The sequence below is a fragment of the Scomber scombrus genome, chromosome 7, assembly GCF_963691925.1.
Source record: "Scomber scombrus chromosome 7, fScoSco1.1, whole genome shotgun sequence".
Lineage (NCBI taxonomy): Eukaryota > Metazoa > Chordata > Actinopteri > Scombriformes > Scombridae > Scomber > Scomber scombrus.
In genome coordinates this window covers 21,662,486-21,689,868 of record NC_084976.1, presented here as the reverse complement: position 1 = coordinate 21,689,868, position 27,383 = coordinate 21,662,486, and the positions used below count along the sequence as shown (strand labels likewise).

At 41.8% G+C, this 27,383-nt stretch overlaps 1 protein-coding gene across 3 annotated transcripts in view; it reads left to right on the top strand.

Annotated features, from left to right (window-relative positions):
- The window catches only part of cadm4 (cell adhesion molecule 4), a 143,643-nt gene that overhangs the window by 92,807 nt on the left and 23,453 nt on the right, over nucleotides 1–27,383 (top strand). Inside the window, exons 1-2 of one of the 3 annotated variants that reach the window (XM_062423284.1) lie at nucleotides 12,889–13,064; nucleotides 22,864–23,010. In XM_062423284.1, coding sequence (XP_062279268.1) covers nucleotides 22,902–23,010 — 109 coding nt within the window. In that variant the 5' untranslated portion in view covers nucleotides 12,889–13,064; nucleotides 22,864–22,901. Of the gene's footprint in view, nucleotides 1–12,888; nucleotides 13,065–13,159; nucleotides 13,361–22,863; nucleotides 23,011–27,383 lie in introns of those variants that run through there. The other 2 variants (XM_062423283.1, XM_062423282.1) reach the window with 2 other exon arrangements.

The window sequence follows — 27,383 nt, the reverse complement described above, 5'->3', positions numbered from 1 at the left end:
GTTGAGTGCTTTCATATCACCGCGTTGCATTGTGCTCTGCTTACTGTCAATCACCTGACATCTACAAGAAGAAATGAAATTCTGTGGCGGGACATAATCCCTCTCAAAACATGTTGCATTACAAACACTGTCTAAAATATCGTTACAGCTATGTCTTCATATTTGAGAAATCTTTCTTAGCTGGGATAGCAGTACATTTCAAATCTGAAAAGCAATGACAAAAAAAAGAAAATGTTTAGAAAATGTAATTCCTTTTAATGTGCAAAGCAAAATCTGTGATGAAAAGTGAACATGAGATAGAAAGGCATAAATATCTGCAACTAAATAAAACCAGAATTTATTTTTTTGTTAACGAGAAAGCAAACAGAAAAAAACATACTGAAATCAATACAGTATGTATCTGATGCAGAATATTTACTAAATAGGTTTGGAGTCTTGAAGTCTTACTGTGCCTCCTACACAGACAGAGGTTGAGAGAAAGATGAGGTGAACTGATGAGAATGAGGTTCGAGTGCTTTCACATCAATAACTGTGTTAAAAAAAACATAAAAACGGAGTGAAATGTCTGACAGAGAAAAAGAGAGGGAGGTTTGTGCTGGTAACACTCAAGCCTTATTGGCTCCACTCCCCCCCCCCCCCCCCCCCAACACACACACACACAAACACACACCTCCTCTTGATCACAGGAGTTTGTCCCAGGGGAGCAGCTCACCTGATTGGCTGCCTATCAGGGGCAGGAGGCTTGGGTCCGGAGGTGAGCGTCTTTCCTGATAGGTGGTTGCTAGGCAATGGATGTTAGCATGAAGAGCTGGGTGTTGAGAAAAGACCAGCTGCAATTGATGATTGTGTGTAACTATGTTTGGGTGTGTTTGTGATGCTGTGGGGGGATTGTGTGAGTTTGTGTGAACATGCATGAGTGCATTTTCACAGTTTACTATGTGGGTTCCTTCCAAAATAACTCCATTATTGAACTGCACAAGTGCACATAAATCAATTAAAACGCATGTAATATTATATATGTGTATGTGTGTGTGTGTGTGTGTGTGTGTGTGTGTGTGTGTGTGTGTGTGTGTGTGTGTGTGTGTGTGTGTGTGTGTGTGTGTGTGTGTGTGTGCATGTGTGACAGTGTGATAGCCTCCTGCAGGCATAGCAATGTAATAACTATCATTACCAAACCATGAACTGGAGCTCTCATTTAAGACTAAAAGGTAATTAAAGGAGGGCCGCTGTCAGAGCCATAGCAATCATAAATGGTGTTGTGTGTGTGAGTGAGTGGAGGCAGAGGGAGGATTAACACATATGGAATAGTTATGTAAACATGCTTTCAGTTACAGCTTTCCACTGTTCATGTAATAAAACTGAAGTCATCTTCATCTATCTCTCTCTCTCTCTCTCTCTCTCTCTCTCTCTCTCTCTCTCTCTCTCTCTCTCTCTCTCTCTCTCTCTCTCTCTCTCTCTCTCTCTCTCTCTCTCTCCCACACACACACAGCTTGGAATCTCTATATTGGTGTGTTGGCCTCACATAGTGCCTTATTAGGCCTGGTAGTGACTGCTGCAGCTTAATTGAGTCCCCTGCTGGGGGTGTTATTCTCTTCATTAGAATTATCAACAGGTGTACTGAGGCCTCACTGATAAAACACTGCCTGAATACAGCAGTGTTACAAGTGTTAGTCATGCTATAGTTGGGGTCTAATTCTTCCCCTTATGGTCAGCCTCTAAAGGGTCTCCAATTCCCCAAGTTACTTCAAGCTCGTAAACCAGCCACACTGTTGATCAGATTTAATCAAATGTGAAATCTGGATTTTTTTTTTTTAAAGGCAGGAGGTATATAAAACTTGGGCTTATTAATTGCTTTGAGCTACTTCAGCTCATTTGGTGGATCCCTCTGCTGTTGCTTGGCAGACTCTCCATCCACTTTGAGTCGTCCAGCAGTAAGTAGAGGAATGCACATGTGCATGTTTGTGTGTTGAATTCACTGTGCTGTGTGCTCTGAGAGGTACGGAGTACTATCAGCTCATTAAAGCGGTTGGAACAAGTATTTGCTTGTTAAAGGCAAACAGTGCCCAGTAGCCCACTTTACAATAAATGAGGGAAGAAAATCTCTTAGATGAATTGACACATTTTTTTCTTTAATTTGGCATAAGAAGGATGGGCGCTAAACCAGCTTTTGCTTCTCTTGGACACTGCTGTGATCCACTGAGTGCTGTGTGTGATTAACAGCCCTCATAAAAAAATAAGGTAAAGTAGGAATTTGATAGATTTTCTTGTGAATTTTTTAGATTATCAGTCAAAAGTCGAGTTGAAAAACAATGGCAAGATTACAGGGCCCTTTATTAAGGTGTGCCAGAATTTGTGTGTGTGTATAAATGTGATTCATTGTTTATTAAAAGTATGATTAATTTATTGTAGATATGTAAACTTAATGACTCCCTCACTGTAGTGACTAATGTTTGTGTGTGTGTGTGTGTGTGTGTGTGTGTGTGTGTGTGTGTGTGTGTGTGTGTGTGTGTGTGTGTGTGTGTGTGTGTGTGTGTGTGTGTGTGTGTGTGTGTGTGTGTGTGTGTGTATTTCCGTTTGTTTGGGCAGCCTTATACTCATTGCTCAGTCCATTGGGAGAGAGCACTAATACCTATTAGGGAAAAACAGTGGTGGCGCATTATAAAAGAATAAATAGAGCCTGAGGGTAGTTAGAGCTGGAGGACATGAAGAAGAGACAAGAGGAGAGGAGGAGGAAAGGGCACAGTGAATAAAATCAGTGTTGTGTTAGGGTCACTTGAGTGGAGGCAGTGATAGGCACCTTGATCATTTCAACTGGCTGTTTTGCTCAGCACTAATGTACAGTATGTGGGCAGTGTGTGGCGTATTAATGAGGGGAAAGACAGAGAAAATATGTTGCATTTGATACCTTTAGATATCCGATGTCAACAACAGAAACACACTTTGAACACAGAGTCCTACTTCTTATCCAATAAGAGAAAAATACATGAAAATAGAAGAATAACAGCCTCAAAAACAACAAGAACAACATAGCACTGAAAGGAATCAAATTAAATCAAAACCCACAAGACAGTTCATGTTCCTGGACTTAAGTCAGCCGTGGCTTGAAAGACAAACTGTGAATATGAGAAAGAAGATAAGCCTGAAGTAAAGTGATAAACTTGCTCTCTTCAGATAAATTATACTTGTCTTTTCTATCAGTAATCATTACTTTAATCTGTTTAACATTGTCTCTCAAACCACAATTAGTAGTAGTCATCATCTCTTACAATTAGTGACATATTCATTTGTCTGTATTGATCATCATTGGTCTTATATAATTGTAGAGGAGGATTGTAATAGAGAGTGATGTGGTATATTACCTTCATTGAAGTTAAAGTTTATTGAACTTGAACATTGATAGATACAAAAGCAATATGTAGAATAATAAAAAAATAATAAGTGGATACAAATAGGCAGAAACAATAAAAAAGTTTGTCTTATGATTAAAAATAAAGTCAATGTTTATCATAGAGTAACCAGCTGTATAAGAAAGAAACCCTTCTCTAATTTAAAGTGTATAGATCATAGATCAAAAAGCTCTAAAGAATAAAGACAGATATCTAAATTGAAAAAGAGCAGTAACATTTGGCAGTGAGAAGAGAAAAGAAGCACAGAGAAGTAAAATCAGGAGGACTGCTGTCAGAGTCACCTTTTAGGAACAGAAAGTGAACGTCCCACTGAGGGATGTTTGGTACAAGTTGGACTAAAGAGAGGAGGACAGAGTTGGAGAAAGAAAAGACTGACTGATGCAAGGGGAGGAGCAGTTTGGAAGAGTTCTGACAGATTGTCATTAAGAAGGACAGCCGCCTTTTTCTGTGCATGATGATGATTCTTATAATCTATAAACCGTACACACACATACTCACACATTAGGGTAAATGCGCACTCATGTTCCCACACACATACACACACACACACACACACACACACACACACACACACACACACACACACACACACACACACACACACACACACACACACACACGCACACACAGACAAACTCACATTTTCATTTTTGCTTCCAGGTAGTCTCATTAAAATTGAAATCTCTTTTTCAAGAGGAAATTACAAGCGACAATGAAAATGCATCTAATTTAATAATATGTTCATTTAACATACACTTAAAAAGCAATTATTAAAAATCTTGGGAAAACGTGAAAAGACAAGAAATTTTAATTTCACAGTGCTTAGCCGCCAGTTTTGTTTACTTTGTACAGAAACCAGTCATGTTAAGAATGTATGTGCAATGTAGCCCACTTAATTATCACAGGTTCAGTGAATTGTCACCATAATTACTGGACCTAAAAAGACATATTAAGTACATGGGCAGCATGAAGACAAAAATTCAAAGCAAGATAAAATGCAGTTCTCTTTCTTACTGTTACAAGAGCCAACCTTTGATATGAATCACAACATGGGTGTCAACTTGTCTCCTAACCCTAACCCTAACCCACACGTGCAGACAACATGTAAAAATAGGAAAGGTAGGCTATGGATTTTTCTCATTTTATGTGATACTCGCATGTCATACTGTACCTCACTGGAATTATTCCTCCTCTCAATACTAGCTGTGAAGTGATAGCCTCTTAACACATTTCCACTGTCAAGGTGTGATCCAGCTCATTGTCACTCCCAGCCTGTCACATAACTGACATGCTGTCACGCCCTCAGCATCACTTTTTTAATTCACTGGATACGCCTTAGTATAATTTTTCAATGTGCAGACTTCTATAGAACTGCCACAACGTCTGCAATAGATGACAAGAGCGATGACATCCACTGTATAAGCTGACAAATGTCCTTATTCAGAGATGGTAGGTTGAGTAGATGGCTAGGTAAATAGATGGACTTAGCTGGATTTTGCTGCAGGTTTACTTCCCACTTCCAACCATGCTTCAAGTGATAATTTCAACCTAAACCGTGATCTTTCTCTAACCCTATAACCATGTGGTTTTTGGGCCAACCTAACCAGTCCTCAATGGACTATCACACCATAAAACATAATTATTTTTTAACAGTGATTTGTAAGCAAACATGGATTGCTTAAACAGTCCTGTGGTCAAGTTCATGTGAATGAAGCAACACACTGTAAGAATTTCAAAGTTCAGCTGAATCTTATGAGGCTTCAGCAGTCTTACCTAGCCAAAGCAAATAAGTAACTTTGTTCAAATAGTTGCTCATAGGCTTATTTTCAGAGTTGCGTCCCAGAAGCATGCCAGGATGTTTCCCCCGCTGTGGCTCAGAATTTTGTTCAAAATAGACTGTAATTTTGGAATATGCCCACTTGACTTGGCTAACTCAGACTGCTTGAGCCGAGACGTATTTTAGTATTGGCTGATTTGCAGAATACAATTTTGCAAATAACAAGAAGAGTAGATCTTTTACAGTTGCACTAAAAAGAGAATCACTTTACAGCCAGAAGGCATAGGAGGAATTACCTTATTGACCAGTTTCTCTTACAATGTACATATGTGAATATTGCATTGAGATGGAAATCCAACCTATCCTTCAACACAAACATACACATGCATGCTGGTGCGTGTGCAGTCATGCACAGACATTCACACGACCCCATCACAAAGTCAGACAGGCGTGAATTAACTAATTAAACACACTGTCTTTCTCTGGCATACTCCTGTTAAGTCCATAAAACAGTGGATAATTGAGCTGACGTACATACAGTGTATTAACATACAGTAGCTTTAATATGCAGCAGAAAAAACAGTAGAAGGAAGGACAGAGAGGGAGAGGAGGCAGTTGACAGAAAGATGGAGAGAGAGGGAGAATGGAGATGAAAAACATGAAGAGAGACTGGAATGGGAAAAGATGAGAGGGAAAGAATTGAAGGAAGAAAGCGGGAGACATAGAAGTAGGAGAGTGATAGGGAAGCAGTGGAGCAAATCAAAGTAAAATTAAGTGCATTTACATATTTAGATGAGCGCTTCTAGTCAGCCTGTCTAATTATTTCATCTCCATTTTTCATTTGCACGCTGTTCAATCCAGAAGCAGCAGGCCGTGAGGAAAGTTTCTCTCTCCCTCCTCACCATTACTTTATCACATTCACACTTGCCCGCCTCACTCACTCTCTCTGACTCTCCACCCCTTGCAGCCACCTTTCGTTATCCGGGTCATTACCATACGCTTTTTGTCCCGTTTGCACTTGTTCACCCTATCTCCCTCACGCCCCCCGCTCCTCCTGTCTCTCACTATGTTTTATGCATACGAGGATACTGCCCCACATGTGTCAGGAAACGTGTGTGTGTGTGTGTGTGTGTGTGTGTGTGTGTGTGTGTGTGTGTGTGTGTGTGTGTGTGTGTGTGTGTGTGTGTGTGTTTGTACAAAGGTTCACTGCTAATGCCCTTTCTACCACCATGTTTTATGCATTGTGTTGTCCTGGCTAAAGCAAGTATGTTACATGTATCAGTGCCCAGTGTGTGTGTGTGTGTGTGTGTGTGTGTGTGTGTGTGTGTGTGTGTGTGTGTGTGTGTGTGTGTGTGTGTGTGTGTGTGTGTGTGTGTGTGTGTGTGTGTGTGTGTCAGTATACACCCACCCACTATTAAACCTTTCAAATTAGCATGAACCATGTCAGGAGCAGCCAAGCCACGTTAACCTTCTATCACTGATTTTCGCCCTTTCTTTATGCCTTTCTTCACACTCCATAAATCTGTCTCTCTTCACTCCCCTCAATCTTTCTTCCCTCCCTTTCTCCTCACCCTCCTTCTCCCTGCTGCTCATCACTTCGTTTGCCTATCCTTTTTCCCCCTTGCTCCTAAATATTCCCCCTCCTTCCACCACACGCTCATCAGCACAATCTATTAGTGTGTGTGTGTGTGTGTGTGTGTGTGTGGGGGTGTGTGTGTGTGTGTGTGTGTGTGTGTGTGTGCGTGAACATGTGTATGTGTGTAATATCCTTGCTTTGCTTCGAGGCCTGTTTGTGTTTATGTGCACCTCTTTGCTAATATAAGTAGGTGTGTTCAGCCTAAGTCTTTGTGTGTAGCAGCAAGTGTGTGCACTAGTGTGTCAATGTGCAGCACATATGTGTGTATGTGTGAGTGCACGTACATGCATTTGAGTGTGTCTGCTAGCATAAAAGGTTGTTATGTGCTTTAGGTGTTAATTGGCTGAGGAGCTTCGTTAATATTCTCCTTGCAAGCCTGCTCGTCAGGAACAGAGCCGGCAAACTGATGAGTGTGTGATTTTCCTCCAGAGAGTGAGAGAGAGAAAGAGAAAGAGAGAAAGAGTAACAAGAGTGACTTCAGTGTAAAGACCCTCTGTAAGGTCAGAGTGAGGGAGGAGTAGAGCAAGAAAAGTATTGGAAAAAAGAAACAGAGGCAGAGAGGGCAAGCAAGGAGAGAGATAGTCGAGCAGGGAGGGTTGGGGAAAAGCAACAGACAGAGTGAGAGACAGAAAGAGATGGAGCGAGGGAGGGAAAGAGAGATGTGATAAAAAGCCATAAAGGGTTCCATTGAGGCACTGGGTGAAAGGAAAGATTATATCATGCGAGGAAGAAATTATCCCTTTGTTAGGCATTTGTGAATTGGCGGAATGGGGGCAAGGCGGTTGGCAGGGTACCCCACAGCGAAGTGGCACATTGCTGCTCATTTCTAATCACCCACACTATGCAACGGCACACCCAAATACACACTATGCCCCTGCAGAGTGCATAAAAATGAAACATCATAAGCTGCGGCCTTGACAGGCACATTAATAACACATCACATGCACATACCTGGAAAGTAAAGAAAGTTACGAACGGGTGTATGCACATATAGGTAAAGTAACACACTCTGTGTCCCGAGTACCCACATCAGGGAACAAAGGAGAATTCCACACACTCCGTAACTGGCAAATGTTAGCACATGCACAAAGAGCACAAAGGAGAGAGACTGACACATGCACTGCAGCAGACAAGACTGAGAGCAGAGAGTTGTAACCTGTCACTGGGAGGTAAGATGCCACATGGATAATGAGTGCTACTCCCAGCAGGTAACTGTGTAGCACGTGGCTCACAGCGCACAAAGAAACACTCGTTAGGAAGCTCCGTGAATATGTTCTCAACTTGGCAGGTAACACTGTTTGCATTTATCTTACTGAGTAAGGGATGACAGAGCTTAGCGTTCTGTTGCGCCCAATGGGTGGGCTTGCCTTGTTGTGCATAAAATATGCCTGTAATACCGTCTCACTCTTAAACTGTATCTTTCTATTAATCCATGTATGAAAACAAGAAGGTCCAGGAGCACATTTAAGTATCATGTCTGTCTTAAAAAGCTTCCAGCCTTGTTGGCATATGTAGTCTAACACCATGTATCCTGCAGTTCTCTTCATGTAAGCAAGTGAGAAAACCTGCCGCTTCCTTTTTCTGCCATTGTGTCGTTCTCGATTGTTACAGATGTTATTCACACTGGTGAGGACTGTCTGTCGCCTCTTCTCAAGCCCTTTTATACACATGACTTGTATCTACCTTTCTTTTTCCTGTCACTATCTGTAAAATATCGCGTAAACAGCATTCACATATGATGCACGTGTGATATCATAATAGGGCAGAGAAGGGCACTGCTGAACATGTTCAGTCTTCTACACAATATATAATACATCTATAATTCCTGGTGTGTTCAAAAGGCTCTTTTTAGCTCAGAGCCTCCTCAGTCATTCACAACACAACCCTGTCTCCAACAAAATATGTTTATATACTAATTTTCTTATCAAATATGTTTTGGAGGGAAAATAATTGCTACCAGGACTATATTGACTGGCAGGTATTTTTCCAGTCCAGAAGAATGTGACTTTCGTCATACAGCTCAGAATTCACGGGGAGGAGGTGAGCATCAGTACTTGGGTGTACAAGCACAGGATTTAGACAGAGATCAGATTATGTCCTGTTTGGTTGTTGTATTGATAGGATTAGGCTACTAAAACAGTAAAGATAAGGGAAAGATTATGTTTTGATTAAATATTGGAAAAAAGTCAATACATCCCATCTCTTGGTTTAATTCACAATAGATTTTGTTTCTTTTGTATGTGTGTGTGTGTGTTTAACCAAAACCACAGTCTTGCTCTAGCTTTATCTATGTGCTTTTTGCTGCCTACACTTAAACAGAACAGCAGCGACCATTCTTTTCTTGCCAGGAACTGAGGTAGGGAAACCAAAAAAATGCAATGACAGAAAGATGTTAAAGTTCAATTAATATGTTTCCATGTTAAATCAATAAAAGAAAGCAAGAATCTCCTTTGTGCCAATTTGTTACCCTTTGTGTGAGCAAGTTGTAGGAGTTTCTTTATAGTGTTTTTGACCTGAGAGTCTTGAAGCTTTTGTCTCTACTGGCAAGGGAGAGGAAGATTCCACAGAATTTATTGTGGAGATAAATTATAGATCTGGCGCAGATTCATGTATGGCACAAAGGCAGAAAAAAATTCTGATAGATTTGTGGATGAAAGAATATGCCTGTTAGAAAGGTTCTGAGTCCTGTGTTTGTTAATAACTAGTCTATCCAAATGAATTAAACAAAAGGGTTAGGAATTTTTACTGAAGTCGAAAGCTTCAGCTGGCCTCTTCAACTAGTCATCAATAGAATTCTCAATCTTCGATTCTTGCGGTTTGTCACTGGAACGTGTTTTGTTCTAAAAATGCATGCTCAGTTTTTTGCCAGCCTTGAAAAGAATACACTAAAATTGTCCCCTTTACACAATTGATCCATGGTAAATGCATAATGGGATGAAACTAATAATAGGATGTCTACAATGGCTACCACAGCGCCTTTATGTCTTCCCTTACACCCTGTAAAACCAGTGAAAAGACAGTGCCAAGTCTGCTGTCTGCCAGGAAGTGTGTTTAATCTCAGGGTTTACTATAGATACATAGAGAAAGATGAGGTAAAAATATGCATTATAGTCCAAACCATGTAATTTCAGACAGCCAGTGATTCAAATCTTAATATCTGTTCTGTATTCTTATTAGCCTGTCTTGATTTGAGCCATATTGACTTTTATTTATTTGCTAGGCTGCGGTGTGAACAGACTGTAAAAAAAAAAAGAAAATCAAAACTTTGTAATCCAAAGTTGTGTGAGGAAAGACAGGCCGTGTCACTCGAAATATACCCCAATGATCGAGCCGTATTGATCCCTGTGCCCAGGAGTGTGAGGTGAGCAAGAAGTAGCCTGCGCCGTGCCTCCAGAAACCGCAGTCACTGATAGTGTCCATAGATCGAGGAGCTGTGCCTTTTCTAATTAGAGAGTTCACAGCAAACCCAGTTGGATTAGCTAGTGCATGGCTTTAGGCTAGCTATTAACACCAAGTCAGCCAGACAAACAAGACATCAGAAAGACTATAGAAAGAAGAGCAGGGGCCCAGGGAGGTGGTTTGCTGACCCTTATGTGAATGTACCCAGAATTGGGTTAAAATTGTTTGTTATAAGAAAAATAGCTTATAATTAGGTATTTCTGATTTTCTCTTTGTAGAGGTAAAAGATAGTGTATTAGGAACCAATCCCAGTGCAGTAGTTCCAATAGTATTATGTGTTTTGTTTACGCCACAGAGTCCTGGAGGACATTACTCAATCAGGACAGTACAGATAATACTTTCCTGTGAGTGATTACTAGGACTTTGTGGCAGCTACATACAATAAAGGGAAGGCAAGACAACACTATTTGAATTGCATTCAATATACACCATCTGTATTCATGAATACCTATATGTATGAGTTCACATCATTGTAATCACACTAATACTTGGATGTTCACTTATTCTGAAACCCCCTTGGGGAGATGTTCATTTAATATATCTTTACCTTTCAGGAACACAGGCCCTCCTTCACACTTTGCCTGCTTATAAACCCTCAAAAATCACGCCCACTCAAACACATATACATGTAACCCCCCACCACACGCTTACACACAAAGACAGACACACACATACATGCTCCCAATCCACTCGCCCGCACAACCTCGAGGGAGACATAAGAAATAAATTCGACACTTCCGCTTACCCAAGAAGCGCCTTAAGGACAAAGAGAAATTTAATCTTGGATAAGCCTCCCGATAGAATCTCTGCATTAGCCCTCTGCTGCTGGTTCACAGCTATCCCATCAACCCTTACCTCCCACACCTTGGCCCGATTCCCTCACATCTCTCCTTCTCCACAGTGTTTTTTCCCATTTCCTCTCCTCTCCTGTCTCGCCAGTTCTTTTCAGCCTTTTTTCTCCTTTGTTTTCTCCTACATTCTTTAGTTTCCCCACTCTTTTCCTCACCTCACTAGCACTCTTGCCACTCTCCTTTGTCTTTCCAACCCTTTGACTATTCCTTGTCTCCCAGCCATGGCCCCCTCATACCATCACTACCAACACGCACCCACTCCCACCTCTTTTTCATTTTTTTCGCCAGCCTCCATCTCTCCATCTATTCCCAGTTGTGGTACATACTGTATATATCTATATTTCTGTTCCTCTCCCTTGTCGGAGCGCTTTAATACCATTGGTATTAAATGCTGGCACGACCTCCTCGGCATACTTAAGCAGGCAGGGATCCTTGTAAGGCTGTTTGAGTGCTTAATATTTTCAGCACGCTGCTGACTTAAGCCCCTTAAGTGCTTTGGCAACACTTATTCCACGGTGGCACCAATGAAGCCCATTAAAAATTAGATTTGGATGAGAGAGAGAGAAGAGGAGAAAAAATGGGAAGGGGGATAGGGGACACAATTTGCCATTACCTCCCTTCCTTCTGCACACACTGCGACAAAAACAAATACACCCATCAGGGGGTTGCCCACACAGGGACTTTGCAGACACACACAAGTATACACACACTCGCCAGTCATGCAATGATTTGTAATGTGTTCTTCTTTTTGTCTGTAATTATGTCCTTTGTTGCTCTATAAAGCACTTTGTGATGACCCTATTCTGTTGAAAGCACTTGATAAAAGAAATTTGACTTTATTTGACTTGATAATGGGGAACAGCATGTTTCAAATTGACTGCATAAAGATGTTTGTAAATACAGCTTGTAGCAGATTATAACAGATATTTTATGATCAATTGATTAAGAACAAGTAGAAGTGCTATTACAACATAAAAACTGTGTTGCCTTTTACCTTTTACAGGACAATGAAAGTCATAGACTCCAAGTCTTGTGTAGTTAGCTTCCACCATTGGCTTTGTATCTCCAGTTTTATTGCCAATAGCAGTAATGATAGTACATGTGGCAATAAGCTTGAACACAGGAATTGCATTATGCATGATGAGTTGATGCAAAATACACTGACAGGTTGGACTAGCTGTTGGCAATGATTTGTTTCATCAGTATAAAAATATGGAGCAGACACTTTTTATTGAGCCAGGTTCCATGGCATAAATCATAACACAGTCATAGTCATGTTCATATCTGCTTTATCCACATCCGCTTCAAATTACAAATGCTGCGGACAAACACGCACACAGTTCTTGTCAGAAGACAGCCGAGCACATCCCTGCAGCCATAAAAACGGCCATTTAACATAAAGAGGCACTATGATGCCTCTGTGTGTGCCTGCATGGGTAAATTAATGGGTAGTAGATAGTGAAAGGGCCAAACAGACAGGCCAAATGTACACTCTGCTTCAGTCAACACTGGACAGTCATGCACATTCAGACACACACGCCACTACTGTTTGTTGACCTGAAAGGCAACCATTGTCACTGCTTCCATCCACACAACCATCCCTATAACCTTCACAAAATAGTATGCAAAATATGCGGACACTGATCCCACACTGACACACACACATTCTAGCAAGAGCAAGGGGAGGGAGGTCAGGGTTATATAAACAAGTGGAAGACAGAAAACGGATAGACAGTTGGACGTGATCAACAACGATTCCACACTGGGATTATAGCTGTGTTCATAGGTCAACAGGAAAGAAGTGAAATGATGGAGGAAAAACTTGTTGGAACTAAGTAGCTGCTGCGGATTGACTGGAGGATTGAAGGAAGAGGAGAGAGTAAGAGGGCAGAACGGATAAACTAAACACAATTTGAGGAGATCAATTCGAACAAGTGAATAGACTTTGTTTCCGTCAGTCTACTGCAAGACCCCAGACCTTGCAGACCTGAGCTGCTGGTGTACACCAACACAGAGTAATTTTCTCAGCGTCAGCCAGTTGACCGGTGAAGTCAGCGCTGTAGGGAAGATTGGCGATGATCCGCTTTCGGCTTTGCCAGGAGGGTCAGGGCCATCACCGTTAGAGCTCATTGCATTTGCAGTGGCACAGAGAGAAAGAGAGAGAGCGGGTAGTGCGTAGTAATCTATGGATGACACCCGCGCTTTATTCCATCAGATAGTGCTCGGTGAGGTGTGTGGTGCAGCTCGCCACGCTTTGTCTCTGCACTTCAAACATACACATATTAAATGCGCATACACATACATACACACAAAAGCTACATACTCTCAGGGACCTGCTCTGCATTAGGTGGTGACAATAAGTGGAACTCCATCCGGACCTAGAACACAGAAAGCTTTCAGATCAGTGTGTCTGTGTGTGTGTGTGTGTGTGTGTGTGTGTGTGTGTGTGTGTGTGTGTGTGTGTGTGTGTGTGTGTGTGTGTGTGTATCTGGAGTGCATCCATGCGCTGACTGCACCCAATGGAGCATGTTGGAAGGGAAGTGTTAGTCAGGTCAATGCTGCACTGTTATACTGTCTGATAGCCTGTGATTATTCTGAGGAGTCTGAAATTACGATGTAAAATCACTGTCCATTTGAGCTGCAGAGTATACATGATAGCATATCGAAAGAGTTGTAGCGTTCAAGCGAATAATGGTAGATACCTTGTGAGAGTAATGTGAAAGACTCAGGGGTAAAATAACAGAACAAAAAGTTTAATATCTGAAACTAAAGGGTCTGACTGCAGTTTGCCAGACCCCTTACAAGTTGGTTATTCCACACAAACCAAGCACTTCCACTCTCTGTCTTTATAGAGCTGCACTCAATCTCAATGGATTTTATTTAACCATAGCCATCTCCAGATAAGTTGCAGTGAGATAGTTTATACATCTCTCTAGAGACCTGGCCGGTTGGGTTATAGCTCAAAGGAACATTGACTTCTGCCTGCTGATTTGTTGGGTGAGAAGTGCTCAAAAGTCTGTTTGACTCATTAAAATACGATCTATTTGAGAATGAACATTGTTGCCCTAGATTTCTCTGTCCTTGAGGGCACAGCGGTGTAGGTAGCTCTATTTCAAAAGTATTTCATTCAGTCAACAATAGTATGTATAAACTTGAATTGCTTTGGAAGACTTTTTTCTCAGCTTGTATATGATTGAAATATAGTTTTATTTATGCTTTCTTCTGTCCCCGGAGCAGGGTGGTTTGAACTACAGTCCATTTGTTATTGTGGTTAATTGTGTGGCTAATTGTTAAGGCATCCGGTGCTCGAACTAGCTTAACTCAGAGTTTGACACTGTGGTGTACAGAAAGTGATTAACTAATTAAATTGTCCCTCATCTGCATAGCTGCCAATGATGCATACATTTTCTGGTAAAAAAACACAGTATTGCAGGTCTGCTGTGGTCATTTTTGGTATCGTTTTTTCTAGTGTATTGATCTGAGAGACTTGGGCTTGGTCTCAGGAGGCTCAGAGCACTGTGTGATAGAAAAATCCTAGCAGTATTTGATGTGGTTTTGCTTATATGGGACTGAACTTCTGTACTGCTTTGTAGCAGAAGCGCTTCTGCACTGTATGGATTTAATACATTGCTTGTCATACAGTAAGGTCTTTCTAGGTATCACAAGGTGCTAAAGTGTTATTGCTCCCAGCTCATCATCTGTGTGTGCATTGTGATACAGTGTCTAAATCACTTGCTCTGTTAGCACCCTGAGCTCTGACCAAACTTCTGTGTATTGCAAACTTTGGCTACAATTCAGTCTTATGTGCTTTTCCAGCCGAAACAGTATCTTTGCATGTGTTTCGACGCAATGTAACACATTCGATTCATTTCTTTAAGTATTGTCCTCAAACAACAACTTCTGTCTGATTGCACTTAGTGTGTGCACGTGTCTGCAGCATTGCAGTTGAGAACAAATCAGAGTGTGTGTGTGTGTGTGTGTGAAATAGTTTGTCTATAGCAGTGCAGGCAGGGTCACAGAGGAGCCATTGATCAAACGTGCACATCCACACAAACACGTACTTTCACACATACACACACAGCTTCTCAATACACAATGAGGCCTGTCCGGAGCTCTGTCCTCTGCCGCCTCCCCCCTGCTCCTTTCTCTCTGGCCCTGCGCAGCCTGGTCCTGGTCCTTCTCTGCATCACTCGTAAGTCATGCTTGCATGAACACTCACATGTACATACACACAGAAACGCATCCAGATTAAATGAGACGTGCAGCATTGATTCTAGAGGGAAACTCAGGTGTCATTATGCACCAAATAAGTCAGGGGAAACAAGTACACAATGTTCACACAGTCGTGTCAAATTATAGCCTGGATGTGGCAATATTTTATATGCACAAGATCCCTGTTCTTTAAGATAAACCCGCTCAGAATACAAACTGTTGAGATGTGATGCCTCTATTGGATAAATAAGTGAACATAATTGTGAATATGATACTAATTGGTACAGAATGAGATCCGGTGCAGTGCCAAGCACATGACCAAGGGAGGAATAGCGTGCAATGGAATCATGAAATGAGAGTTTCGGATGAATTGTTCAAAATGCTGGTAATTAAGTTAGAATTGGTAATTAAGATTAAGAATAGAGAGAATATGAAGACATGAGTGTATACCCAAAGGGGGAAAAGGACCAGGGAGAGAAAGAGAAGGGATGAATGGACCACATGACTTAGAGGGAAACAGTCACAAATGAAAATAGAGAAAGAAAGAGTGATATGAGAGTGGCTGAAACCTTTTTCTCAGCTTTCTTCTGAAGAACCTAATAAAAGAAACTTAGACCCCAGAGTAAGAGAGATATAGAGAGCCAAATGGAGAGGTTGTGGAATAGAAAAAGAATCGGTGTGTGTGTGTGTGTGTGTGTGGGGGGGGGGGGGGGGGGGGTTCTGTGCAAGAGACCAATATGTATTTGAGAGACAGACTAACACAATGAAAGAGGGACCTGGCGAGATAGAAACTTGTACTGTACGTGACGGAGGGAGAGAGCAGCAGAGGCAGAAAGAGAAATAGCAAGTCAGAGTTGGAGAACAACGCTGTCTGTGTGTGTGTGTGCAAGAAAGACAGAGACGGAGGGGAGGGGTACAGAGATAAAAACAGAGACAAGGCCTTAAAAAGAACTGCATGAGGTTGAGTTGTGAAACCAAGAGTCATAAGATTGACTGAGCACGAGGCAGAGACGGTGAGAAAAAAACAGTACATGAAGTGGAGTGAGATCAGTGGCAGTGTTGCTAGGTGCTATTAATACCTCCTGTCATTATTATTATGCATTTAATACGGGGAGATGTTCTCTCCCTGCTGCTCATTGGTAAACAAGTGCGGTGCCGCTGCGCACAGTACCTTCTCCTCTGAGCCAGGCAAAATTTCAATTCAGTGGGTTTTTTGCATATTAGATCAACAGAAGGACATTGTCTTTTGTCTTTTGTCGGATGTTGTGGGGGATGCTGGGTGGGGGTGACTATAGGGGAGTAGGGGACACAGAGAAAGAGTTTGTGTCTTGGCAGTCAGCATAGTTATGTAATTCATGCCAGTAGGGCAGTTCTGTGTCGAGTCTTGAATGTGTGCACACACACATATATATTCTCACATACACACTAACACCACATGCACATGTACACACACTTGCCTCTAAATGCATGCACACACCACATACACATTTATCAGCATCACACAAAAAGTGCACAACAGATACACACCAAAGGGAAGGCAGCCATATGGTGGATTTTGAAGGGGTGTTAAGACCAGTGCTTTTGGCTGTGGTGAATCTCCAGTGTGGTAGCCGTCGCGTAATAGCCCTGTAAATTTCCTTTAAGCCGCTGTTGGGGTGTGTGTGGTGGCCATTGTTGCAGGGTTGTTGGGGCTGTGACAGACCTGGGTCATAAAACGTTGCACAGTAGATAGAGCTAACCAGCTTTAGCTGACAGTAAAGAGAGGGAGGCTGGGAGGAAAGGGAAAGAGACAAGAAGAGAGAAGAGAAGATGGCGGTTTGTGAAGGGTAAGAAGAGGTGAACAAGAGAGCAGAAAGAATAATGGGATGGGTGGACAAGAGGAGAGGAGAGTGCTCAGGGAAATGCAGTGCAGCAGGAGAGAGAAGAAGAGGGGATGGGGCAAGAGAGGGATGTGGTGATTGAAATATGCCGAAGGGCTAGAGAGACATAAAGATACGAAGGTCAAAACGAGAGATGTGGGAGCAGGGAGAGAAGGGGAGGAGGTAAAGGAAAAGAAGGGTGGAGGTGATGTGTATTGGAAAAAAGAGAAGACAACAGATTTCAATGCCGAGGATGAAAGCTGCGTGACTTGGGAGCAAAGTCAGTGTTAAAAACAGGATGAGAATATATAAATAAAAGAAGGTAAATGTTTCTAATGAGAGGTCAAGAGTGAAAAGAAGCAATTTTATGCTGATTTTTCTGATTACTACACCAGTGGGTGATGGAAATAGAGTCAGATGAGAGAAGGTCTGAAGTTCATGCAAAAGAGAGAAAAGATTAAGGAAGACAGAGAGGAAAAAGAGAGGGATAGAAAGTGGAGAGAAGGCTGAGCTATATGACAGACGATTAAAACAGTCAAAAGTAGGGAAGAAGATGAAAGAGGGAGGAAAAACTGTGATGTTCAGTCTGTAGCTCCACTCATTTGTTTTGTCCTCTTGTCCCATTCTCATTTTTTTCTGTCTTTCCCTTGCTCCCTCTCTTCCGCTCTCCCGGCACACTATAAAAACAGCGTGATTATGCTGCAGACTTGAGCTGCAGAACAAATCACATTTAGCGAAGGAGAGTGTGGAGATAGAACCAGCAGAGAGGCAGGAAAAGATTCCCACTGAGTCACAAAAAGAGAAAGAATGAGGGAGATTGCAAGGGGAATGAAAGCAAATTGCAGCTTGGAAGGATACTATTGCAGGGGGGGTGAGGGAGGTGGGGGGGGTACATGAAGAAAGGAAAGAGAAGTAAGGACAGGGGTGAAGAGACAGTTTCTAACAGAGGAGAGAAAAAAGATTCTCTTGAGGCCCAGGAGAGGGAGAGGATATGTTTAGGACAGTGCTGATGAGGAAGATGCATGATGAGCGATGGACTAAAAGATAAGTTAGAAGAGGAGGAGGAAGAAGATGGGAAGAAAGGAGAAGGGACTGATGAAGGGAGGAGGACTCATGGATTACATCTCGCAGAAGGTGGGGAGGGATGGAGAGACTGAGGGTTTAAATAAAAAGAGAAAGAGGGAGATGGTGAGAATAAGATTAGACACGAAGGCAGCAGGAGAAGAGAATTGCAAATCCTGGACCAAGTGGAAGCAAGGGAGAAAGGGGGGGGGGGTGCGCTCAAAAAAATCAAAAGTAAGGCTGAGGAGAGGAGAGGAAAGAAAAGGAGCACAGGAGAAAGCAAAAGAAAGAGGGTAATGAGAGAGACGAGAGCAAGATTTGTAAAGGATTATGTATTATTTATAGAGGGAGGTTTTTTTTCTTTGCACCGGATTTGATTGGCAGAGCTCTGGCTCCCTGAGAGAGATGGAGTGATAATTTTAGACAGGGAAGAAAAAGGGGGAAGAGGGACTGGGGGAGAGATGTGGGTCTGCAGAGGGAGGTATGGAGGAGAGGAACCTCAAAGTCAGCTATTTCATAGAGTCAGTACACCGCAAAACTCTGTGATTAACCTGGAGCAAGTGCTCGTACACACATACAGTACACACTCACACACATAAACATTGCCGAATTCATTTGCATACATACTGTGGAAACTGGCTCGCCTCACAGGGGATAGCGGGAAAAATGTACATCCAGATGGGAAGAGATGGAGAAGTTGCCAACAGACGACCCCATAAGAGTGGAAACTATGAGCTGCTGTTATTGTTTTAATTAAAGCGGTAATAACACAAGGGGTTGTGCATTGTAGTCTCCTTCATCGATTCCCTTGTAAATCCGTGGCCTGCATGCAAAGAAAACACAAGCTCTTGGCCCACTTCCAATTGAAAGATAATGAGAGATAATGAATAGGGAGACATTGACTGCACTGCTTCAAGGATACGTGGGGGCTTGTTTGGGGCAAATTGAGATAGCTCATCTTTTGTGTGGCTTGTCTTTTTTGTTTTATCTTTTCCTCACTCTCCTTCACTCTCAGAAACATGTATAAAGGGAAATAAGGAGTGAGCGAAGCAGAGAGGGAGAGGGACGCAGCAAGGCGGTAATTCAACCCTGCACCTGTGAGGCAGTTTCTAGAATTTACCGTGACCAAGGTTGAGCCAGCAGTCCACCTGGCTGCCTCCCAAATCCCCCTCTTTTACATTACTCTCCACACCTCCCCTCAACCCTTCCCTCTGTCCCTCTATCCTCTGCCTCCATCGACTTATAACTCAACCCCATTGCGGGACCATTAGGACGGGCCCCTAAACAGCCTGGTCTTATGAATTTGCGCTGCCATTATTTATTTATTTGTTTATGTATTGTGAAATGATGGCCCCTCTTGGATATCTATTGCTGTAGTAAATAAAGGCTCCTTTTTTTCCGGGGCAGAGACTATGGGGGTAGAGGGATTTCAAATGATGCCACCAATTCACTGCTATGAAATACTGCCCCCACTTGGCTGGAGAGAGAAGTGATTGTTTTTGTTCCCCCTCATGTTTTATTTATGTGTTGATCATAGCCATCAGTGCACTACCATGGTATCGATTGCTCTGAGCATTCTCTCTTAATATGATTCAATGGTTGTGGAGTATTTTATTATGGGCATAGATTTTAATGGGAGCCAGATTAATACCTCTGTCACTGAGGTTGATTCCCTCCCTCTCTTTCTCATTCCCCCTTTGTACTGTACTATACTTGTGATCAGAGGCACAGGCTCATGGCCTTGATGTGAATGGCAGCCTATAAAACCTACAGTCAAACTAAAGTGCTGTACCCAGCTGCGTTATGAGCGGGAGTGGAAGAGTATGCGTCATCTCTCGTATATTTCGTCCAGCCTCCGCCAGCTGCATTATTATACCCAAACCATCACTTCCTAACTCCCTGCAATCATTTCCTGGTTAGAGCCCTTATTCCCCTACCGTCTCTCCATCCCTCTATTCTCTTTGGATTTATCATCCACCAGCAGCCAGCAGGTGTTCCTGGGTGGTATCTCTCAGCAGGCGACAGTGGATGCCAGCCGCCGCACTCGCAACAGTTACATTTTTTAATTTTTATTTTTCTTCGTGACTTGTCTTTGCACTTTACTGCTTTGCCACTGAAGCTAATTTTCTTTGAAGGGGTGACAGCTGTCAGGAGAAGTGGGTTTACAAATGGACAGCTAATTAGTTTTTCTGGACTCCTCTCAGAAGCAAACTTTGACTTTGTCTGTAGTCACTCTTCCTCTTGAAGGCTTCTTTCTCGGTTGGCTCTGATGGGTCACTAATCACACAGACTTTGTCATGATGCACAGCAGCACTATTACAATTAACACTGTTTAAGACAATGGTGGCCTAGCCTGGTTGCCACAGTGATGAGTAATAACAGCCATTAGAAAAATAATTGGGATGGCGGTGGCAGGGCCTGATGGCCCCCGATATGAATCACAATATTGATGCAGAGAATGGGAGCAATAATGACTACAATTAGTGGTAATTGTCAAGATTTTTTCTCTGTTCCATAGAGTATTAGAGCCCCCTTTGTCTTTATCCCCTCTTGGTTTCTTTCTGTCTTCAGTTCAATATCCACTGTGTCTCTCTGTTTCCCCTGATGTGATGAATATGTAGACTTTGAGTATTTCATTAAAAGAGATTAAAATCGAGGGGAGAATTAAATTTGGATGAAGTTGGAGGGATCAGATGATGTCAAAGTAGCTTAATTGCAATATGCCAACCCTGTATATGCATACCCCACACACACATGCCAACCTATTGTGCATGCACACAGACACAGACACACACACACACACACACACACACACACACACACACACACACACACACACACACACACACACTAACACACACACACACTCAGTTGCAGATATAGACATTTATTTTGGCCCAAAGCTGCAATGTCAGCTACTCCAGCTATGGCAGCCACCATCTGTTTTTCTTACAACATTTCCTGCCTTCTGAAGGTGTTTTAGAGCTCAGAAAGACTGCTAGACACAGCAGTGAAATATATATAGTCCTGCTGTCTCTATCAGCACTCGTTATTGCCTCCTTCATCATCATGCTTCAATATTGATGTCCTTCTTTCTTTAAATCTTCCCCACGGCCAATACTTTGCCAGGGAGAGAGGGAATGCAAATGGAGATGCAAATTGGTAAATACTAGTTTGGGGAGCCCAGCAAGCTGGTACTCTCTTCAAGGCAATCACATCCACTTCTGGCTGGAGCCATATGACTAATTGCTCCGCAAATAATTTGAATTCAAACGGCGCAGCTCGGTGTCCATTGTGCTCTGTGGGAGGTGTGACTCAGCCAAGCCGTGTCAACAGCCTGACCCACAAACACGGAGGGCGCTCCAATCAAAGCATAATCAACCTCCTCATTACTGACTCTTGGGCTGTCAGCAACATCAAAGAGGCCCCCTACTGCTTCTCAGCCCCCTTGTCTAAAAATATTGAGATTGTGGGCCAGAAAACTTTGTTTGAAAGCTTTAATGCTAAAGTTTCTGTTAGTGTGGGTGTCACTCTGCATGCATGTGTATGTCTCTATGTGTGTGTGTCTTGATTTGTGAGTATGCACTTGTTGGAACACTTGAACACATGTGGACATTCATACAGGTATGTTTGTGTGTGTGTGTGTGTGTGTGTGTGTGTGTGTGTGTGTGTGTGTGTGTGTGTGTGTGTGTGTGTGTGTGTGTGTGTGCGCATTAATTTGCAAGAACCAAAGCTGGCACGTGGTCCCCCATCACTTTCCAAATACCTTTAAGAGGAGGCATTACATTGGGATAATAGAGTGCTATCAATTTGTTTAGCTAGCACCTGGATGAGAAATGACATTAAGAATATGTGAAGTGCATTCGTGGCTGCCACCATGATTTCACATCTCTGCAATTTGGCCAGCGTTTTAAAAAATAAGATTGCTGTTCAAACCATTACTTTATACACAAGAAGTGGCCAATGTCCAGCCTTTCATCTGTGTGTGTATTGGTATACAGAATGTGTGGCCATGTCTGTGTTAATGTGTGTCCATTCGTGTGTGTGTGTGTGTGTGTGTGTGTGTGTGTGTGTGTGCGTGTGGGTGTGTGTGTGGAAATTCAAGACCGACAACCACTTAAAGCTTTAATAAGACATTATGTATTCAAATGTGTGTGTTGATGCATTCTGTTAGAGTAGCCAGAGGCAACAAGGCTGTTTGTATGTGTGTGTTTGTGCACGTAAAAAAATGAATGGCAGTAATTACAATCATCCCTATTATAATCATAACATTGTTCACAGACACCCTCTTTTACTTGTTGAGTCCTTCGGTGTCTTTTCTCTAGCTCTCAATCGCTTCATCTCTATCATTCTGTCTCCTCCTTTCCCCTCCTCCCTCTCCCCATTCTCCCTTATTGTGTCCATATGATGAATAGAGAGTAAATGAAGGATGCTTAGAGTGCCTTATTTTTAAAGGTTTATCTTAAGTGAGGTGCAAATTGAACATCTCATCACATCTGTTCTCCCTATTTGTCCCTCTCCACTTGTTTACCTATTTTTTTTCCCTCTTCACCATTCACTCTCTGTCTCACTCTCTTATGTCCATCTTTTTCTTCCCCAGCCCGTTGTCAGGCGGTACAGGCAGAGAATGTGACAGTAATGGAGGGAGGTACGGCCCAGATCTCCTGCCGCCTGCAGAATTACGATGGATCAATTGTGGTCATCCAGAATCCCCGCCGGCAGACCCTCTTCTTCAACGGCACACGAGGTGCGTATCTACATGCACATTTTTCCCTACCGGAAGAACCCAATCTATCTGTGCATATGCATTTGCCCTCAGTGAAATTTGAAGCCAGCCTTTTAAACACATTAACAATGACTCACTAACACTCGTGCTTTACATTTTTCTTATTGCAAATGTCCACCCTTTGCCTTTGAGGTGATTCCACATTAAAAAGTCAGATAACTGCAAAGTTAATTTAGGAGATGGTTTTACTCTCTGCCCTAACGGTGTGACTGCTTTAACTGTTTTAAAAGCATAGTTCAAAGCTCTCTGCATAATCCACTGTTAACCCCAGTGATGAGATCAGAGCTTATTACAGCTCCTCATTAGAACATGGCTTTGGCAATCACATGTTTTTTTTAAGGCAGCTTTTTGGCAAATTGTTATTGTAACCAACATTATAATGAAGGTGGATTTTATTGAGGGCCTCAGAGAGGGCAAATATTACATGTTTTTTCTTAACTAATTAAGAGTAAAAGTTGCTACCTTAGCCAGATTTTCTACTGTTGCTGCTAGGAAACCTCTGAGCAAAAGAACAATGATCAAGGATATTAAACATTGTCTTTGTGTGGGGCAGCTTAATTGAAGTCAAATTTTAGCGTTATTTTAGTTATTCATGCTCTATGTAATGTATGTGATAAATTTCTTAAGACGTTAGCTTGGGCTTAAGGCTAGGTTTAAAACCGTGGTTTGTAACTGTGTAGATTTAAATCACTGCAATTTTGAATATATTCAAATTGTTGCTGTGGTTCAAACATACAAGAAAACATCAACCTAACAATTTAATGAATGCCTTGTTTAATTTATACCAGTTGTTGGTATTGCAACATTTATGAATGGAGTCCCTATTAGCCCATGTTAGGTGCAAATAAGTGGACACAAAAAAGAGAAAAACAGGCACTGAATAACCACCCTTTAAATGAGAGGTACATTTATAATTGACCAGGTTTGAGAGTTAATAGGCTTGAATAAAATGCTAAAACACTGACCAATGCAAACAGTCACAAAATCATATCAACTGACTGTTGTTGAGATGTTAAACTGTGGCCACTCATGTATCAGGAACAGAGGAACAGCGATTATTTTGAGCACATATTGTACTTATACTTACAGTAATACTGCTGTTTTACCTAAATCATATAAAAAACATAGTCAGCAGTGATCCAACATAGAAATCAGCAAAGGGTTAGGAGAGCAGCCAATCTGAAAACCCAAATCATTTTGAAAGAGCACTTGTTTTCCTTTTATACAGTAGTCACATCCAAGGAATTTAGCACTATGCAAATTCGTGTCTATAAAATCTATGTCCAAAAATGTGATCTTCTCAGTTGACTGAATTGTCAGCCTTGAATTGTGCCATGTGGTCCCAAAAATTGTTTTGACTGTTCTTCTGTTATAAGTGTGTGACAGGTGTTCATTTTCTCAGCTTGAAACAGTTGCTGAAAGACTCTTTGATAAACTATCTTCACTCAATCTGCTCTAGTTGAATATTGCTGAGCTGAAACGTAGCTTTTGGGATTCTCTTGAACATTGCTTTAATTTAATTTTAGTTTAATATTTCAGTCAGTCAAGCATTTTGTTTCTCAACATATCTTTATTACATTGAATTTTGTCAACACACAAGTCTATGCTACAGCAGTGGCATAGACTTAGATTTAAAAAATGCAATTCTCTACAATAGAACATAAGCACAATACAAGGAATCAGATGGCAGGTGGGACCAAACACACACACACACACACACAAACACAAAATCATTCAACAAAATGAATATTGTTTAATCAAATTGAATTGAACCAAATGGGCCACCAGACAGCCAACATTTGAGTTTGAAATATTACAGTTTTTAAATTGTCCCATGGCTTTTAGTTTCTGATAGATAAAGAACTCCTCAACTGCAAAGTTAATGCAAGTGTCAATCTCACACAGCCTTCGAAGCGGGTGAATATTCATCATATCTCCAGCATATTAAGTTGGCATAGAAATTCAACTGCAGCTGATTTCCCTTTGCTGACCTTACAGTTAAACCTTCACATAGTGAAGTGGTTAAAAGGACATTTCTAGCAATTCGTTCAAATCATTAGCCTATACAAAGGTAAATCATGCTCATACTATCTGAGAAGTGCTCGAACCTATTTGAACTTTTACCGCAGGAAAAAGAAACCCTGAAGACATTATTTGCAATCATATGGCATGATATTTCTGTGAACACATTTTTACATTTCTAATTATTATGCCAGCACTTTTAATTATATTGATTCAACAATCAGGAATCCCATACTCCCCTTGGGAACAGTCTCTATAAAAGTTGTACAAGCTGAAGATTTTCTGAACAGTATATCGAGATCAGACTAAAATACTGAAGACAGAAGAGACTCTTTCACTGTTCACTGGTACGGTATTGAAATACTTTTGTTCTACACACCTTTTCTTCACGCGTTTGTCACCTCGATCACTGAGCGGCCCTAATTGGGTAGTTGAGGTTGCTGCTTTGCGAAACCTTACTTTCAACTCTCTCCCCGACAAATTCTATCGGATAAGCACAACCGGTAAGTTCCATTAAGTATTTAAATAGAGCTGGCCCGTGTGGTCTCCCTCGGGACATGGACTTGCACCCCTCAGAAAGCATGATAAAGCCTAATCAGAGAGAGGAGGAAGAAGGGGTGTGAAAGGTACAATAAAAAAGAAAATGAGACAGACTAAAGAAAAGAGGGGTAGAGAATGAGATAAAGGGGCGTAGGGTTAAGAAAGACACAGCAACAGAGAGAATAAGGAAAGGCATTGCAATGGGGAAAGATAGATTGTTGGGAAATAATCCAAAGGTTGGGCTAAGTATAAAGTAGAGATGGCTCCCAGTAACTAATTTGGCTCCTGTAAGCATCAGAAAGCCTCGTTGGGGACATTTTCCAGGAGCGTAAATTACATCTCACTCTGGCTCCTTCTACTTCCACGTTTGCTTCATCATTCGCTGTAGGGCTCTTCTGTTTCTGCCAATTGTCCATCTGCTGCCCAGATATCAGCCTAACTAACTGACGACTTTCTGTGCCGAGCCATTCCACACTTACTGCCCAAATAGAGCCGCTGCTGTTAGTGCAGGGAATTAGGCTGTCGGTTTTGCAAGCAAGCAACCAGTCAGGGGTGTGTTTTATGAGATTGTGGGGATAGATAACTGTAATAGAGTGGTGGAACTAACCAAATGGAGCCTTTCTCCTCAGTGGTCCATATCTTTCTTTCTCCCCCTGTTGCCAACTCTTTTCAGCATGCAAATGAGACAGGACAATAAAGGTGAACTTGGACTTGAACAGAAGTCTGACATTTAGTTGCCATTTAGTTCAGAGAGGGAAAAAAAGATTTACCTATCTTTGGGGATAGTTCTCTAACAATGGTCTCGCTGCCATCCGGTGGAGGGGAAATTTAAGGGTTGGGGTGGAGAGATTAGTGTGGTATACTTCCAGGAAGAGTGGACTAACTCCATCGCTCTGGCCGCTCTCAGTCTCCTGTGGTTTTTTATCTCTATCTATATTATTTTTCCCCGCCTGCCGCATTATGTAGCTATATTAGTCTATTTCTCCCATTCTTTCTCTCTCCTCTGCTCTGTCTCGCACACACACACACACACACACACACACACACACACACACACACACACACACACGCGCACCCACACACACAAAGCCAATATCTATATGTCTGTGTTGTGATGAATTATGCTGCGAGATGGCCGGGTGTTACATCAGGGAAGTGTCTGCTGTTCCCTCTGTGAGCCAAAGCCAACACAAAGGAGCAAAGAGAGGGACAGAATAAAATAGAGATGGAGAGCGAGGAAGAGGTTTCACAGTCAAGTCAATACAAAGTGAGTCTCAAAGGTCTTTATGAGAATCTATGGACATTGAGCCACTGTCACCCACAGACTGTTATTAGCGTTATTTGTTATTATCAGCATTTTTCTCACCATTGATCCATTCTCTCTTTACTAACAAAAGGAAAATTGTTGCATATTCACTTCTTCTCATCCACCCTGTCACTGTCCCCTCTTTTCTTTTGCCTTTGTGCATTATGGGGTGCAACTAATTGGTCCAAGTTCCAGGATTGGCTGTAAAATTTAGCATTTACTCTACATGTTCAATCTTTTGAGTTTTTTGAGTTCTTTTGGGTTATTTTTCTGCAGTGTTTAGCATATGTGCAATCATAGTGTTTAGCCTGTCTCTCTCTGACTCAAAGGGCAGTCTCTCTCAAAGTAATGGCTTTACTAAAATTATTTCTGGTTGCAACAATAAGTTTTATTTGCATAGCACTTTTCAAAGAGTTACCAAGTGCTTCACAGCTAGTAAAACAATAATGATTAAAACCTAATAAGA